Source organism: Pseudonaja textilis, chromosome 1 (assembly GCF_049901715.1).
Source record: "Pseudonaja textilis isolate UNSWEBS1 chromosome 1, rPseTex1.2, whole genome shotgun sequence".
NCBI lineage: Eukaryota > Metazoa > Chordata > Lepidosauria > Squamata > Elapidae > Pseudonaja > Pseudonaja textilis.
The window spans coordinates 62,905,909-62,924,268 of NC_141990.1; the positions used below are offsets into that span (position 1 = coordinate 62,905,909).

Genomic DNA, 18,360 nt, shown 5'->3' on the forward strand with positions numbered 1-18,360 from the left:
AAGAAATCCTTAGGGCAGAGAACCGGTTGTTAAATTATTTGAATCCCACCACTGCTTACAAGGCATGCATGAAAGAGAACACAGAGCCCTCTTTGGTGATCAAAGTCTGGTGGGACACTATAAGTAGTTCAGGAGGATATGGCTCATGTGGAAATTTCAGATGGCAGAAGCTGCAGAAAACAAGACAGTGAGGCCCCTCCCTCATAAAGATTGTTGTAAAACATTGGGTGTACTTTCATAGCAGTGGGCAATTGCAAATAAAAGACTACAGGGCTGGTTTAAATTGTCTCAGGGAAAGAGCCAGTAAATATTGAGACCAGTTTCTTGGATAGAAAGAAGGTAGAAAAGAAAAGACAAAGCTACACTAAATGCCCCACCACAATTCCGGCACTGTTCTGCCTTTGAGTATCAACTACCCATTAGCCAACTAGGATCAGCTGTGCCACTTGTTTCCCTTGCAGCAAATGAGAGGCTTGAGAAACTAGAGAGGCTGGAATTGTATGGTGCAAATATCCCCAGTTGATACCTTAATTTGCTTGGAGAGAGACAAGCCAATAAAAACATAAATTGTATTCAAATTCTTCATATAGCAACAGGTCAGGCAATCAATAGCAATGTAAATAACTGTTCTGTTACTCCCTTTTTTCCTCTTTCCTTTCTGCCCCTTCAATTCTGGGCAATCTGCCAATGAAAGATAAGTATAAATGTTCAGTAATTACACGGCTTTTTATAACCCAGATTTAAATTGAAACTCATAATCTGAGATCAATGATTAACTGATGACCAGAAACAGCAATCTAGAAATAGCTGTATAGCCAGTAAGTCCAGTGTTTGTCTCATGATTTCTAAGGATATCTGTTCCTGTTGCTTGAAGTGTGTTTTGGCAACATTATTCCAGCTCTTTGATCATCTTAATTTCCGCTCTCTGAACCCTCTAGTTTCACTATACCTTTCGGAGAGGCATGACGTTCTTGATTTATATAAAGGTGTTGAAAGAATTATCCTTCTAGGTTCAGTTCCAAGTGGGGAAAAAGACACTGGAAAGATGGTTTCATGGTGGACAGGACCACATGGCTTGGAGCTCCAAAGAAGGATGATCACATGCTTCAAGGTGAAGGAAAAGAGAAGGAAGGGCTAAGATGCTGAGTGTGCCTAGTTTCCCTCTGTTCAGATTTGAATATGAGTTTGTATACTGATTGGTTGTCAGATTCCGATGGGACCATGGAGGGGCAACTCTATAGGCTGTCCTAAGTTCCAGGCTTGGTTGAGCCTCGCTGAATGATGATGTAATGAAAAGGGCTTTGGGCAATTGCTTTACCTGGAGATCTTTGTTATGTAAAATATTCTGGCCCAGGCCTTAATGGCCCACCCATTAACAAGGATGGGGGTGAGCTCCGGCTTCTGAGGTGAGTTTCTGCTTCTGAGTTTCTACTCTTTTTAGGGGAAATATTCTGCCTTTTTAATATTTCCTAGGATATTTCAATTTTCTAGGTGATGCTAATTTCCCACAAAGGGATTGTAATATTGGCTTCTTTGTTGTCAAGTCCATTTTTTATTCATTCTAATATAGTTTTGGCCTTTTAAAAATATTGGAGGAACATTGAACTGTTTACCATTATTCCAAGATTTTTCCCCCCTCATTGGTTACTGCCATCTGCGATCCCATTAATTTGCTGGGATCCTTGACACCAATATACATCACTTTAACCAATCGACTCAGCCACAAATTCACTCAAAGGTCCTAAATTCTATTCACTTTCACAGCACAGTTTCTTCACCTAACTTTTAAAAAGTCTGCAAATCAAACTCGACATTTTCGTAGCCCGCGAGCACCAAATTATTATTGTTCTGTTGTTAGAAATTCGCAGCTACTCCATTCTTTCCGATAGGGAACTGCATTTCCCAAGATGCCTCGGGTCCTCAAAGCGCCGAACGCGCTTTTGGAATTGACTCCAGCGAGGCCCGGTAGCCGCTGGCGGGGGTGGCTGTCAGGCGCTGACGGCGGAGGGGACGCGCCCAGTTTGTTACTGCTTCCAGTGAGCGAGGCGGACGGGGGAGCGGCGCTGGCGGACCGCGGACGTCGGCAGCGACTATAACGACCGCTCGGGCCAAGTGCGGAGGAAGAGCGGAAGATCCCTCCCGCCCGCGACGACGGCTCCAGCCATGGACGAGCAGGCTGGCCCCGGCGTCTTCTTCAACAACAACAACAACAACGCGCTGCTTTTGCCGCCACCTCCGGGCGGGGTCGGGCCGGGGTTGGAGTCGGGAGAAGCGGCGGCTGCGGCGGCTGCAGCGGCGGCCGCCGCTGGCAGCGCTTCGGCAGGGCCGGCTCCGGCCTCTGCAGCGCGCGCTCAATACAGCGTCCCCGGCATCCTGCATTTCCTGCAGCACGAGTGGGGCCGCTTCGAGGCCGAGAGAGCCGAGTGGGAGGCGGAGCGAGCGGAACTGCAGGTAGCCTTCCTCCTTCCCGTTGCCTTCTTTTCTTTTTTCTTTTGCTTTTCTGCTCCCGGCAGGGTTGCTCGCTCAGGGGCCGCCGCCTCCTCCTCCCAACCTGCCGTGCTCTCCTCCTCCTTTCCCCCCCACGCACCTGTCAAGAAGGCTTCGTTCTCCGCCCCCGCCGTGCCTTCCCAACTGCTGGACGCGGGGCGACGGGGAAGGCGGCGATGGACTCGGTGGCATTTCGGAGGGTTTTTTTTTGGGGGGGGGGGTTGGGGTTGAGGAAGCCCCGGGTGCTCGTTGGAAGCCTTCCCTTCCCTTCGCCAACCTTTCCTCGCTCTCGGAACTTGGGAGGGTAGTTGCTGGACGCCTCTTCCCTGTCCTCTCCCGCGTCCCCCGCTACCCGCCCGGTCCTGCGGTGGATGAACCTTAGGTGCGAAAGTTGAGGTTGGGCACGCAGAAGTTGCCTTCGAGGTTTAGTTCGACTTAAATCCATAAGTGTGCCGTGTTTGCCCTCCTTTCTTTAAAAACATGTGGTTAAATCATTTCGGTGGCTGGAGGTTAAATGGCAAAGATTGCTCCCGTTTCTGGCTGCGGAATGAGCCCGTGTGATAAGATAGACGTACAGGTAGTTCTCGATTTACGAGTACAACGGAACCCAGGATTGATTGATTGATTGATTTTATGTATGTATGTATGTATGTATGTATGTATGTATGTATGTAATTAATTGATTGATTGATTGATTGATTGATTAATTAATATTGCCACCTATTTGCCCATAGCGATTCACTGCTAAGTGAACAAACTGGTTAAGTGAGCTTCGGTCCCATTTTATGGCTGCTCTTGAAACAGTTTGTTTTTAAGGGAATCCCTGCAATTTGGTCTGGTGGTCAAGTTACCAGACTGGAAAGCTTTGGGACTGTGGAATTCTATTCCCCACCACCACACACACACACCTCGCCTTAGCCATGAAAGCTGATTGACTGACCTTGGGCCAATCACTCGCTCTCAGGCTGACCCACCTCACAGGGTTGATGTTGTGGGGAAAATAGGAGGAGAGTGCGTTCAATGTATTTGCTGCCATAAGTTAGTTGACAAAATAATAAAAGCAGGATAGAAATAAAAGGATCTTGTGGGATGGCCTCTCTTTTTCTTCCATGAGAGAATCCATGAAAGAATGGTCATTCTCCGTTAACTTTATCTAATAGGAACTCTGAGATGCCCATTAATAGAGAAATTGGTTATTTCTCTGTTAACTTTGTCTAGTAGGAACTCAGAGATGCCCATTAATAGTGAAATATATTTAAAAATCAATGTCCCAGTGCTGATTACTGGTTTTTTTTTAATGTAAAGCCCTGTATGTTTTCCCTATTATAACTAAGTCTTCCCAATTATAACATCAGAAGAGAGCCTGTTCCATATTTCTGCCTAATTGGAAGACAAGGGAGTTTAGACTAGGAGACAGGCCTACTTGGTGGTGGCTCCTGCCATATGGAACGTGCTACTCCCAAATAGTTCCCATCTGCTGACATTTCAAAACAAAATTGTCAAAACAATTTTATTTCAGTAGGCTTCTAAGTCAAGGGTATTTTACTGGTGTAAACATAATCTTTTCTGGTTTTGTTGTTGTTATTCTTACTTTGTATTGTTTATTATTTTATGGCTGAAGATTGTCATTGTGGTGGTTTATATGCTGCCTGGAATTATATGACCATTTGATTTTTGAATATAAATTTGAACGTTGCTGTGTATTTACTTTGGAGTAAGCCAGATCTTCTAAGACTTTACTAAGGTAGTATAGACTAGTAGTAATGGTAGAAAATATATTCCTTGTTATTTTATTCAATTTTCATAAGTTGCAACTTACAAAAATGCTATTAATAATTGTATTGGAATTAAAATTGCTGAAATGTCTGCTATTCCATATTTTAAAGTTACCATTCTATAATTTTCCGTACAAGCAGAAAACTAGAAATATTAATTGTTGTTGTAGGATCAGGAATTTTGAAAAAGTTTAGCCCTTTAGAAGTGAAGACCAATTAAATGAACATGCAGTAGGTGACTAGCTGCTGACATGCCATGTACACAAAGTTTGGTTTAGTACATCACTTACACATCCCTTACCTTTACACATATATATCCAATAGCAGTTAAGATTTTTTTCCTTTGCTAATGCGCAAATATTTTAAAGAATGCTTGAGCATGAAACAATAACTCTTCTTAGGCGATATTCAAGTAGTATTATTCACTAGAATGTGTATTTTATTAACCTATTGATGCACACATTCTTAAATTCTGACTGCAAGTTTGGATACCCTTCACTTTTTTAACAGCTGGTTATCTTCATTTGCTTGATTTCGTCACACTATCATTTTTAATATTTCATTTTCTATCCCGAAGAATGGGAGGTATTTCATTAAAGGGCATTTCTCTAGAGATCCAGGGTTTTTCTTAATATAAACTTCTCCATACTCAAAGATCAGCAGAAAAGCCCCTGTTATTTTCAGTTTCTAAGGACTATATGTTCTGTCCGGCACACAAAAGAAAGAGTTCTTCAATGCTGATTGCATGCTGTGGGTTATATTTCTTAGGAGTTAGGCAAACTGTGCAAGTAGGCAGATGGTGTACTAATGCAAAAAACCGCTTGTCCCATTGTCTGCAGGAGTGGGAAATGTGATAAAAGTACTTCTGAAAATGCTAACAGGTTTAACAGTCTGGCCACAAATAAATAGAAATTTTTGTCTAACTTTACTTCTCCAGATTTTTAATAACTGAACTTTTTCAGTTCAGAGAATGAATGTTAGTCCAATTTGTGCTACAGAAGCTCATTTGCAAAGCAAACATATTCCGATGTTGAATCAAACAATCATTATTTATTCAAGAGAGCAGAGACTAACTTGTGTAAAGAATTATACACCACTCCTCAAATAAACATTTCACAGATAACCTATGAATAATAAACAGAATACTAAATAATGCTTTAAATATTGTTAAGGTGCGGCTTAAAGTAAGTCTAAAAAAATAATTGTAACTCAAAAATTATTTAAGTAATGATAAATTACTTTTTCAAGTCAGGAGAAGCTAATTGGAGAAGGAACTTAAGATGGACAAGATTTCCCATAAAAGGCAAAACTAAAAGTATAGTTGCAAATGATTGCAGTGAGGAAAACAACAAAATAAATGAGTATGTCTATACAAAAAAACCTAGTGAATATTTGAAAATATAGGACACATAAAGGGATGGAAAGAGGCCCAGGTAACAAAGGAAGAGTACAGGCATATAACTTTGAAGTGTAGAGCTGCCGTCAGGAAAATAAAAGCACAGAGCATTAGGCTGAGAACAAAAATGGTTTCAGTAATTAGGCTCACAGTACAAAGAAAATAGCAGCATACAGCTGCTCAAAGAAGGAGGCCAAATGGTAACAGGTACAGAAAAGCAGATCTCTCAACTAATGGCTTTGGGCAGTCTTCTTAAAAAACAACCTTTGTGTGTTGTACTAGGAAATTGTGAAAGGCTATGTGAAAAGGTAGGATTGAAGTTTGAGTTTGATAAGAATATCATCAGTAAGTGCTTCATTACTTTGAATTCTATATCTCTAGGAGGTGATGAATTGTATCTATGGATGGTAAAAGACATAAGAATCTTGCCATATCTATGCTTTGTATTTGAGGCATGTAAGAAAATGAACTCAGATGACTAGAGGAGAACAAATGTCTCTATCTGCAAAAAGGGAAAAAATCCTATTTTTACAAATTACAAACCAGTCATTCTGACATTAATACCTGGAAAGATTCTACAGCAGATAATTGATTTGTAGGCATTTTGAAAACAATATAATTGCTAGGATAATTTACCAGGTGTGCATTCATTAAAGAACAAATCCTCCCTCTTATCTCACTTTTTGATTTGCAACTTATTAATTGATATCAGGTTTCAGCAAAGTATTTGGCAACATGCCTTACCTTTATAAATATTAGCAAGCACTCTGAGTATGGGCTGGATGACATGACAATACTATAGATGCATAGTTGGTCTGCATTATACTCAAAAGTGTTATTGGAAGTAGTTCTTCATAAGTTACATGTTTCAAAGTGAGATGTCACAAATTAAACATCGGTTTTTCATTATTTTCATGAATGTATTGGATAGAGTAATGCAAATGTTTATCAGATTTCCAAATGCTAGAAATTTTGGTGGGATAGCTAATGCCTTAGTTTCACATTATTTTGCTGTCTTCTGTTTTAGGAAAATGGTCTGAAAATAACAGAGTGAAATTTTAAAGAGACAAGTGCAAAATTGTTCTTTGGAAACAAAACTAAAAAATACATGTAAAAATGGGAGATTAACTTCTGTGGTAACAGTACTTGTGAAAAAAGATATTGGAATAATAGCTATAGCGGACCTAGATCTCTGCTCCACACTACTAAGATGGAGTTTGCTTCCAAGTTCAATTCAAAGTGCTGGTAATGACCTGTAAAGCCTCACATGCTTGATGGTGATTATTTCAGGGGCCACTTTTCCCAAATTGCCTCTATGTACAGTGAGATGGAGCAGTAGAGAGCATGTTGCATTAGATGGAACTTAGGAGGAGATCTTTTTATTTACTGGCACCTGCCTTTTAAAACATCACCCCCCCTGAAGTCAGATTGGCCCTGATTTTGGTCGCCTTTTGGAAGGTCCTGAGAACATAGCTTTGCAATTTGGCCTGGGGTGGGGTGGGGAGTTCTAGTAACAAACAAAGTGGGTGTACAGGGACTCCTCACTAAGCATGTTTTCAGTGACCATTTGAAATTATGACAGTGCTGAACAAAGCGGCTTGCAATCTGTGCTTGAAGTTATGGTTGCTCCAGCATCGCTGTGATCTCATAATGAAAATTCAAGTGTTTGGCAGTCTGCTCACACTTATGACTGCAGGGGTATTGCAACTATCCCCACCTGCCTATCTCTCCTCCCACCTCAGCTGCCCATCCGGCCCACCTGCAGGCTCAAAGTTGCTGTGGCCCAGGACACTTCAGCCTATTCACTACCAAACTAAGCTTGGGAGGCATCAGCTTACCACCCATCCCATAAGGCCCGAGAGGCCTCGTCTGATTACAAAGCCTACCAGCATGTGCCTAGTATGTGCATAGTAGGGTTTTTCTGCAGCTACTGACAGGCATACTCAGCTTACTAAAACTGCCTGTCACCATTCTCCAAGTGGGCACCATTCTCACAATTGCATGATTTGGAGAATGAGATTTCTGAACACCACGAGAGCTGGCTCCATTCTCGCAATCATTTGAAAGCTTACAGGTTCACTTTCTCCCAATTACTTAGCTCAACCCAATAGAATTTGTAAGGAACAATAGCTAGTGATTCCACATTTTCAGATTTTGACGGGATTCACGGTTCCAATTGGAGACCAGTCTCCTCCCCTACCAGCCTTTAAGAAACTATTAGAATCTATTATTCTGTAGATCATTGTAATTTTATTAATTTATTGCACTATTTTTTATTTTATTCTGTTAAATTTATTGTCATTTATGTTAGTAGATTCAGCATAAGATTTTTAATCATCTTTTTGTTGTGCTTACTGTAAGATCCCGAGAGTCTGTTTATTATGGCATGATATAAAGTAACCAGGCAGGTACTGGCTTGCTGTTCTACAGATGTCAGACTTTTATTTTGGATGCGGAACAAAATGAGGTTCAGCAAATATTCCGAAGTCACCAATTTCTTCCAGTTATATCTCCTTTACTATCCTAGAGAATCCCCCCAGTGTTTTGAGGGCTCACTCAAAGAAGCCACAAAGGATGTTGAAACCCTAGATGAGTGCAAGAATAACAAGAATGGAACTAATGCATGGGTGACTGTATTCACAGTTCCAAGAACACTTGTCTACTTTCATGGACAGAATGGGATCTAAGTCTTTCCAAATGAAGTCTACCTTATGAGTTGTTCCTGACCTTGTTTATCTAGCTTAGTCAACTCCATAAGACCTGCTTCAGGGCCAGGGTCCAATCTGAAGTGAATCTAAGCAACTTTATTTGATTGATGCTCAACATATTCCCCTCAATAGTTCTCTAAGCGAATATCCAGCTCTACCTTTCCCAGGAGAGACAGGTTCACTGTAAACAGGCCCACTGGGTAGCTATATGCAGGTACAATAAAGACAGAGAAATGTTGATGTTTTGTCATCTTTACCACTATGAAATAAACACTAATAATATCTGTAGATCAATACTCAATTGAGTTTATTCCTTGTTCCACTTCAGTGGTGCTAGAGACATCTCTTCTCATGCTTTCTCTCACTAAATTGCTCTGTAAATCAGAGAAAGTACTGGGATCCATATGAGAAAAGAAGTTGCGTAGGTATGATCCAATCCTGAGGCCCAATTGCCCCATCATTCCAAGTGGTGAATATGGCTTTGCTTGGACAGCACACTAGATTTTCAAGAACTATTGGGGAGGTGGATTTCATTTTTTCACACTGTTGAATTCAATTGGGCTAGAGGAACTGTAGAGAATGTGCTTTTGTCAAGCACAAAAGCATATTCTCTACGATTCCTCTAACTGTAATCTTTTTCCTTTTTGAAATTCTTTGAAGCATTGAAATTATCACAGTTGCATTCATTGTGTTTTAGCTAAACTATACCTTTTTATTAAATTACTTTTGTTCTATTGCTGAGTATTATACTGTTGTCTTTGTGATAAATAAATCTACAGTATACAGTTAGATTTATCGCTCTTCCTTAATGTATTGAATAATTTAGAAAATACACTGAGTATGATACATTCATGTAATATTAATATTAATTATTCTTATTGTCTCATTAAGTAGCAGTTTATTTCTTCTTTATTAAAATAATGCATCCTACTATGCTAGAGGTATAAATCTTCTCTTTACAATATTTTCTGGTTCCCACAGGTGGATAATAAGTGCCCTTCCTACTGCTTCTTTCACATTTATTGCTGACGTTCAATGTCAGGCTGCCCAAGCTGACATGCCACAGGATGTTTAAAATTGCAAGTTAATAAGTTCTGGTGGCCCAAATATTTCCCTTCCCTAATGCACCTTGATGTAATGATAAGTCCCTAACATACCATGATATAAGGATGTGTTTAGAGAATGTCAAATTAGCATGAGTAGGTGTATGCTTCAGTCAGATGGACAAATCAATTATTGTGGTTTTTCTCAGAGTACTATTACTTGATGGGTTACAAATGAACAAACCAGGATGTTGAATAATCATATACTGTATATTTCAGCACTACTTTGCCTCAAAAAATTTTTGCCTGGGGATTTAGTTTTTTATTAAGAATAATTCTTTTCAAATACTTTGTCATGGAACTGATGTAAGAAAACAGTTTGATTTTCTATTAATCTTTCTATTTGAAATTATTTATTTTAGGCGCAAATTGCCTTCCTTCAAGGAGAAAGAAAAGGTCAAGAGAATTTGAAGAAGGATTTAGTGCGAAGAATAAAAATGTTAGAATATGCTCTTAAACAAGAACGGTATGGTGCTTAAGTTGTAGATATCTTATGAGCTGTTAACTGTTAAATGCAAGAACTATTTACTGTTTTATATCAAAGTCAATATTGACTGTCTTTTCCCTATTCTTCTCTCCAGTGCAAAATAAAATGTTATGAAATAATTTATAACTAGGTGCAAGTCATCTAATATAAACTATTTGTAAAAAAAATCCTAGCAACTCTTAATTCATGATTTTTATAATTTTATTAAAAGTTTAAAAAGTAAGGTTTAAAACTAATACAAACTAGTCTAAAGAAAAAGAAAGGAGAGAGCTAAAAGGGGAAGATTTGTATTTCTTACATGTCCCCCAAGCATGATAAAATGTTCCTTCTTGATATTCACATTTCCAATATGAATTTGAAGTGCCTTTATGTATTCTAGACAATTTCTTTGATATCATATACCAATGCTACATCATTTTATAAAATTCTCTTTAAGATTATAACATAGTATACATTTCAATCATTTAAGGCATATTTTTCCTACTGTTCCTTCAGTATATTATAATCAAAAATTTTAGCCCACTTTATCATATGTTCTTTTATTTTTTTCTTCTGTTTCAAATTTCAAGTGATTTTTGTTTTAGCAATTACATGTTCATCATTTGTACAGAATTGCATTTCAAACTAACCCTTAGAGTGTTCAAAACTATAAACTCTTGTGTATTTCAAATTTTTCTAATAATTGTAAATAAGAAAACTTTGGCAACTGAACCACTAGTTTTTTTCTTGATTTTATTTTGTATTTTCCTTGACATAATTCTAATATCTCATGATAAGTTAGCTATTTGTGTTTGCCTGTTATTTATTGTCTACTTGTGCTGAGCCACAAAGGTGTTTTGGGGGCACAATTTGAGTTTGTATCTATTCCATACTCTCAGTATGGCATGCCTAACATAATGATTTTTTAAATAATGCCACAGATACTCATGCCACCCAAATCTCAAGTCATGTCCTAAAAGCTTTCACTTAGCAATACCCATTCTTTCATTCAAAGGAAACAGTAAGCAGCAATTAAGTAAACTCAATCCTCCTCTTTCCTTTGCATCCTGTGACATCTTATATTTAACTTGCCACACAAAAGATATATCCTTTTGCTACTGTTTAAAAGGTGCATCAGTTGTCAAAACAGAATCATTTCAGACAAAACAGGTATTGTCTGAAACAAAAACATCATTCTAGGCAGGACCTTAATACATAAGATTAGAAACATAAGTAGCTCATAAAATTTTCTACCACTGAAATTTGATTTACTAGTTTACTTAATTAGAAATAAGCTTGTGGTGATTTATTGCATTCCAAAAATTCTGATCAAATGAGATAAGAGATGATGAGATAAGAGAGATGAGAAATCAATTTGTAAATACAGAGTACAAATGAAAATAAAGCACCATTCTAATTTTAATTTCTGCCACATCAATTGGACTGAATGTGTTTTCTTAAACTAAATACTCTGAATTTTTAGATTCCAACCAATGAAAATCAACATGCCCATGTGAGTCGAAAATATCCTAAAGACATCATATTGCCTACACATTTAAATGCTCAAGATTATTTAGTGTAATTTTGGTTTTATACATACTGTATATACACATCAGTATTTAAAATGTTTTTGTTTATTTTTTTATTCATATCAGTTGTTCATGTAAAGCAAGGGTCTTCAAACCCGGCAAGTTTAAGACTTGTGGACTTCAACTCCCAGAATTCCTGAACTAACACAATTGGAGGAGGAATTCTGGGAGTTGACGTCCACAAGTCTTAAAACTGTTAAGTTTGAAGACCCCTGATGTAAAGCTTTTGTTAATATCTTGAAGTGGAGATGACATAAATGGTTTCCATCTTTTTCTTCAGTGGGAACTTTGCAAAGATCTCATTTTCTATCCCAAATACTATTCGTAGAATTGACATTACTGAGATATTGGAAATGTGATATTATTCCAGATGCTAAAGAAAGGTTGTTGGATTCGTTTGATCTATCTGTTTTGGAAAAGGCAATATTTTCCATCAATCAAGGGATGCAGCAATATCTGTTAATATGGAAAAGATCTTTACACTAATATTTTGTACTGATTATATTAAAATTATATATAACTGTAATAACCAGTGACTATTGATAAGTATAAAATATACAATAGATTTTTTTTTCCTTAGTTGCATTCTTGGTTTGTTTGCCATTATTCAAAGATTGCTTTGTTAATTGTTTGTTAATAATGCAAAATAAAACCCAAAAATATTTTTAAAATACTTTTTTTAGTTCTAAGTTAGTGTTATAAATTAATCTGATCCCATATAGAAAAAAGCCATGGACAAGAATGTTTGAGTAAAAACCTTGAAGTAGTTGGTTTTACGTTTATTTTAAAATCCATCAAACTGCATCTGTTTTGTTTTTATGCTAATATCAAATAATTGTTTTCCCTAAGAAATAAAAGTATCCTAATAAACTTAATTGATATTCTTTTATCTCTTAAGAATTTTTTTTATTAAACCCTTGATTTTTACAAACAGTACATGATAATAAATTTCTAATGTTTAAGATACCTCAAGATTCCATTGTTTTTATTTATATGAAATTCTTTTGAGTTATAATCTGTTTTATTATCCGTCAGCAAAAGTTAAACCCAAACCTCAAAGAGATTCTAATGTGGTAGATTGTGTTGTGATATTTTCTTAGCAGCTTTATGTTTATGTCTCTCAGTTTAGCAGCAATTCTTAGTTTTTCTGTACATAAGATTATTTGCAGACTTGTTAAGCATAGCTGAATTGGATTTGTGATTGTAACGTGTCAAACGGTTTTAATAAAAACTGCATGAAATTAATTTACCCACATGTGTAATTTATATACTTTAAGTATGTATAAAGCATTGATATTTTTTAAAAGCAGCAAATATTTATGCTTGTGGGAATATGTAGATATGAAAGAGAAAGAGGATAGTCACACTTTTCTACCCTAATTGATTCCTCTTTCCTTTATAGAGCTAAATATCACAAATTAAAATATGGTACAGAGCTGAACCAGGGAGATATGAAGCCACCAAATTATGATTCTGGTAAGAATTAATTTTACAGAGGAAGGCAAAGCTGTCATTTTGTAAAGAATGAGAGTCTGGAATAGTTTAACATAAAACAATGTTTAGGGATCATAAGAGAACACGGGTTGTGAAGCTTAATCTGCCATACGGACAGTCCACTCCTATAACTTAAGTAACTTTGATACTAATTTTGTCTCAACTGTGCCTGTATTTTACAACATTAAAATATTGTGATCATATTGTTAAATTACTTGATAGGCCTCTTCACTTTTTGTTGTCGTTAGTCAGAAAAATAACTTAGTTACAATTAACAACTGGACAAAAATCTATGCATAAACCTTTTACATAGAATTAGTAAAATAAATATTGGCTACTTAACATTTAATAACTAGGAAAGCAGATATTAAAAGCATTATAAACAATATGGGACTCAGATTAATTGCATTGGAGGTGATTGGATAATTGAAGTGGATCGATTTCTTGGCTTCAAACTCAAATTGACACTGATTTCACTTCTTATCAACTTGTTTTAGAATAGAAAAGCACTTCAGGTAATGATAATATTGTCCTTTTAGTGCTGATAACCTAAAGTCTTCTTATTTTCTGTTTGAGGTTGTAGGAATTCAATGTATATTCTATGTATATAGTTAGATTGGTGCAATTTTTTTCATTGTAATTAAACATGCCTTTAAGCATGCTATATAGTGTATTAAATTTTCTACAGAAATATGTTTTTGGGAGTAACCATAGAATAATATCCAATTTATATTTATTTAAAATTTCATACATCTTTTTATTTTGTTTCACTGTTATTTAAATAGGCTAGGAATATTTAATCAGTGGTAGAAGATAAATTTGCATTAAAGTGACTTCTAACATTGTTATACTAATTTTAGTCTTGTCTCTGTTTTTCAGATGAAGGAAATGAAACTGAAGTTCAGTCACAACCTAATAGTCAATTAATATGGAAACAAGGGCGACAGTTACTCAGACAGTAAGTTGTCTAAGAATAATAAACGCAATAATGACTTCATAATATGGTGGGAATAAGCAAAGTATTAGTATCTCTTTTTTCCACCTGTTTTCCTTAACTTGCAAATTTCACTGTAGTAAAATTGACAGTTTTTATAACTTTATTTTGATTTTATTTCTTGTAATGTTTGGCTTATAAAGCTCACTGCCCTAGATTCAGTACCTCTCCGAAGTTTTTACTGAGGGAAAGATGAAAAGAGGAGCTAATTATTGCTGGTTCCCTTGGTTTCCCCTTTATAAAAGAATATAGTTGAAGATGTGTGAGGAATTTTCTTCTTGACGAACATAATGAATAATTGTGTACGCATGGATAGAAAAGCTCTCTACTTTTCATGGGAGTTGTAGAGGCTGGTACTGCAGGAGACATCCCCTCTGCAGCTGGTACAAGTTGATTTGTAAGCCTGTTGTGTCAGGCAAAGCCACATTCCTCTTACTATTTAAATGGTTGATCAGTTCTGGGTAGAGTGTATCAAATGTTTAACAAATTTGATAGCTCCTGAATAATTGTTCATATAGATACCTGCAAGAGGTGGGATATACTGACACAATCCTGGATGTGAAATCAAAACGAGTACGGACATTACTGGGTCTCTCAGGTGATGGTCCAGAGAGAGAAACTGAAAAAAACCAAGAATCAATGGTGAACGGCACTGATGTTGAGATTAAACAAAAAGTGATGATTGGGTAAGTGTTCTTAATAATGAGAAGTTGTAGAAATTGTACTTTATCTGTGTTAAAAATGAAGTAGTATATGTTACACCTATGTGGTAAAATGTAGATGCTTTCTTTAAAGGGAGAAGCAGTCTCTCCTCATTTTTGTTTTTGTAAGCTATGCAGTTATTATATTAAATGAAAGAAAAAGCCCACTACATGATTTTGTTGCTTCTTTCTCTAATCAATACTGTGCTAGTCCTGAAAGACATACTATGGTATGTCATGTTCTCAACACTAGCATAGTCTATGTGAGAGAAAAATCAAAAGACCCAGTGATGATTACTGTTTCCTTTCCCAATGGCATTCCAGTAATTTATAGTGTAAGGTAGTAATTAGCTTCTGTTGAATAATTAGAACTTATCATGGATGGAAAGAAGAAAGTTTTTGGAAGAAAATAAAATATAAATTGTTTATAAGAAGACTTAATTCGTGGACTCTGCATTTTTAGAGGTCTTTACTCCTCTAGGAAATGCAATTGGTGGGAATGTGTTTTTATTTATTGGTACCAGAATAGTTATATAACAATAAACAAAGAAGACTCAGGACAAGGAAACCTCATTTAAGAGCAAATTTTGTATTTACTATTCCTCAAAGTAATTTAAAGTTGACCTAATGCTTCCTTAAGGAAAAAATTAATTATTCTGTCCATGGTATTTTCATGCAAGCCAATATATTTGCTAATGTACAGATCCCAGTGAAACTTATATACTCAAGAGCATCGTATGAGTTCGAATGCAACCTGGAAGATTTCAAGCCTATCCATGGAAATATTATTTTGATAGTTTGACAGATATAATACTACTGACATAAGTTTCATAATGTTTAATGAAAGAAATGTTGCACTTCTTCAGATCAGCAGACTTCTTTTATGAAAGATAAGTACCATATGTCAGCATGAAGCCCACAGGGATACTAAACAATTAACTGATATTAATATCTAGCATTTCCAGTGTTTGCTGTGAAAATGAAGGGTGCATCTTGCCATTAACATTTTTTGATAAAAGAAGAACAGATCAATGAAATGCCATATGTTTTGGTATAGCCTTGCATGGTATACCAAATAGTTTTCATTTAATCACTGCTTCTTTATTTTAATGTTGTTGGGGTTTTTTTGCAAATCAAGCAACCAATTTTAGATATGCATTATTTTAATACTGGATATATAATATATAATAAAATCCAAAACTTGTCAAACATTCTGATTTTTAAGAGGGGTGCTTACAAGCTGTTTTTTGTTAGGCAATATTGACCTAAAATTTACTTTCATTTAATATCTTTTTATTTTGTTAAAATTCAAAAAATAGAAATATGTCTTATATTGATAGACTGTAAAATATTCATAGGTTCATAATTCATTGACTTAACTTCAGTTTGAAATATCATCCTTACAAAAGTTTTCATGCAGATGAGCTGATATAAAGACTTGGGAAGAACTATATTTTTCAAAAACTTGCATTTGGTATGCTAGATGGAACTTTGCTTCTGAATAACAGGCCAGTTCATCCCAACTTGTCTTCTTTCTTGTTACTTCTTACTGTTCGCAGCCTGTGGCTTGCCTGAACAGAATAAACTTGCACTAAGCCAAAGAAGAGACTTGGATTTTCACTGATCATCTTCCTACATCTTCAACCTCCTCCATTGCATCAAATGTTATAAAATATCTCTTCAAGCTCAGGAACAGAAGTACTAGTTGTAACAATTTAAGCTGATTCTCATGGTAAACAAAAATATTTAATCCCCCTTTGTGCGTTTCCTAAAGGTTTAGAGCAGTCATAAAATCAAGGTTGGTTCAACTATGAGAATCATCATTTTAACACATCTGGAAAGCTTTGGTTGAGAAAGGTTAATTTAGAATTAGGTTCTTTTGCTTCTGATCTTCCATCTTCAAAACTTCATACAACCAATGATTCATAGAGAATATATATCATAGAACTGAAATCTAACTTTTACCTTAAATTAGTTCACAAAAACTTTACTGAAAGTAGGCAATAAATCTTAGTTCTGTGAAAGGTATAAGTAGTTATTCTTCACAGAATAAGTATAAGTTTGTGTATTATATGGTTACTTATTTTAAATTTGATAATATTTTCTTTGATTTTACTGCTGTGGTTCCTAAACTTGGTGCCATAGCACCCTGGGGTACCAAGTGAACTCCCAGGGGTGACAAGGATATTTTAAATTTTTGAGGGAAATACAGCAGTTCCTGATGTCTCAGACACTGTGGAAAGTACTATCTCAAGGTAGATCCCAACTAGAGGTTGCCATAAAAAAAATTACAGAAATGTTATAAGTGCCATCAATTAAGAGAATTGGAATTTTTTTTATTGCTTTGTTCAGTATATGTTGTGATACTTATGATTACTTTGGCTGGCAACTGCATTTAAAAATAATTATGCAAATATTTTCAATATTTCCGTAGGCTACTTGTACTGTATAAAATAATTTGGAATCTGTTCATCATGGCTGTGTGTTTTTGGAACTGTAGGCTCAAGGTATTAAGAAGGAATCAGGTTGGGAAAAGTGGGATTGGCCTACATTTCCTGATATTTGTTCAACATGGTACCATTTAATCAATTTTCATAACTGTTATGAAACTGTTAACATAAACCATTATATATTTTGTAATATGTAGTATTTACTTAGGAATAAGTTATCCTGAATTTGCCAAGGCCTACTAATGAGTAAACATGTACTGTATTTAAGTTTTGTTCTTATCTTGATAATGTCATTAACAAATGTAAAATTTTTAGAACTGGTAGCTTTGCTTATGTTTCGAAGAAGTATTCCAAAATGACTTTTCTCTGATGCAACAGAATAACAGAATTGGAAGGGTCTTTTATTCTGACCTCCTGCTCAAGCAGGAGACGCTATACCATTTCAGACAAATGGCTGTCCAATTTCTTCTTTAAGAACTCTCATTTCAATTAATTGTGTATTATGTGCTTTTTTTTAAAAAAAGAACTAATTATAACATGCAGGTTATAGGACTTAGGTGTGAAAATAAAGCATTGTGGGAGAGATTTCTTTTAGTAATTGTTTTAAATTTATTCTCTTATTTTTTAAATAGTGACAAAAATCGAAATTTAATTTTTTCAGTAAAGTTAAGTTGGGGACAATTGTTCTTGTATCTTCAGTTATTTTCTTCTTGCCCCCAACTGCTCTTCATTGTATCAACAGAAGAGGTTGCACAGTTATTTCTATCTTTAAACAATCTTAAACAATCTAGAAATATCTATAGCTTTAAACAGCAGTTATTTTCCTGATTAATCTTAAGATAAAAAGATGTAAATTACAAAAATGAACATTTTGAGATTCCTGTTTAGTGATAGAAGCACTGTTACAATTTCATATATGTCTCTGTATTTTCTCTTTTATGCTATCTTCAGTTTCACAATTGTTATCAGATGATTGCTTTTATTTGATTATTGGCTACATAGAATTGCCTCTTGGCAAAATGGCAATATATAAAATTTATAAAATAAATAGTTGTTTTTTTAAAAAAGCATCTAAATATGAATAGCGGGATCTAGGGTTGGGGAGAAAATAATAATGGTTATCCCTAGTCCTCCTGGCTGCTTGTACTGGATTTTAAGGTAAAGGAGAAAAAGAGCAAAAATAGTCTTCCCTTCCTT

The 18,360-nt window shown here is 35.8% G+C and overlaps 1 protein-coding gene across 5 annotated transcripts in view; it reads left to right on the forward strand.

Annotated features, from left to right (window-relative positions):
- Positions 1-1,971: 1,971 nt before the first annotated feature.
- STRN (striatin) overlaps positions 1,972-18,360 on the forward strand; it is a 43,351-nt gene continuing 26,962 nt past the window's right edge. For 4 of the 5 annotated variants that reach the window (XM_026695485.2, XM_026695486.2, XM_026695487.2 and 1 more), the window contains exons 1-5: positions 1,972-2,451; positions 9,832-9,935; positions 12,927-13,000; positions 13,898-13,976; positions 14,531-14,698. In XM_026695485.2, the coding sequence (XP_026551270.1) occupies positions 2,164-2,451; positions 9,832-9,935; positions 12,927-13,000; positions 13,898-13,976; positions 14,531-14,698 (713 nt within the window). In that variant the 5' untranslated portion in view covers positions 1,972-2,163. The remainder of the gene's footprint in view (positions 2,452-9,831; positions 9,936-12,926; positions 13,001-13,897; positions 13,977-14,530; positions 14,699-18,360) is intronic. The other variant, XM_087936156.1, reaches the window with a different exon arrangement.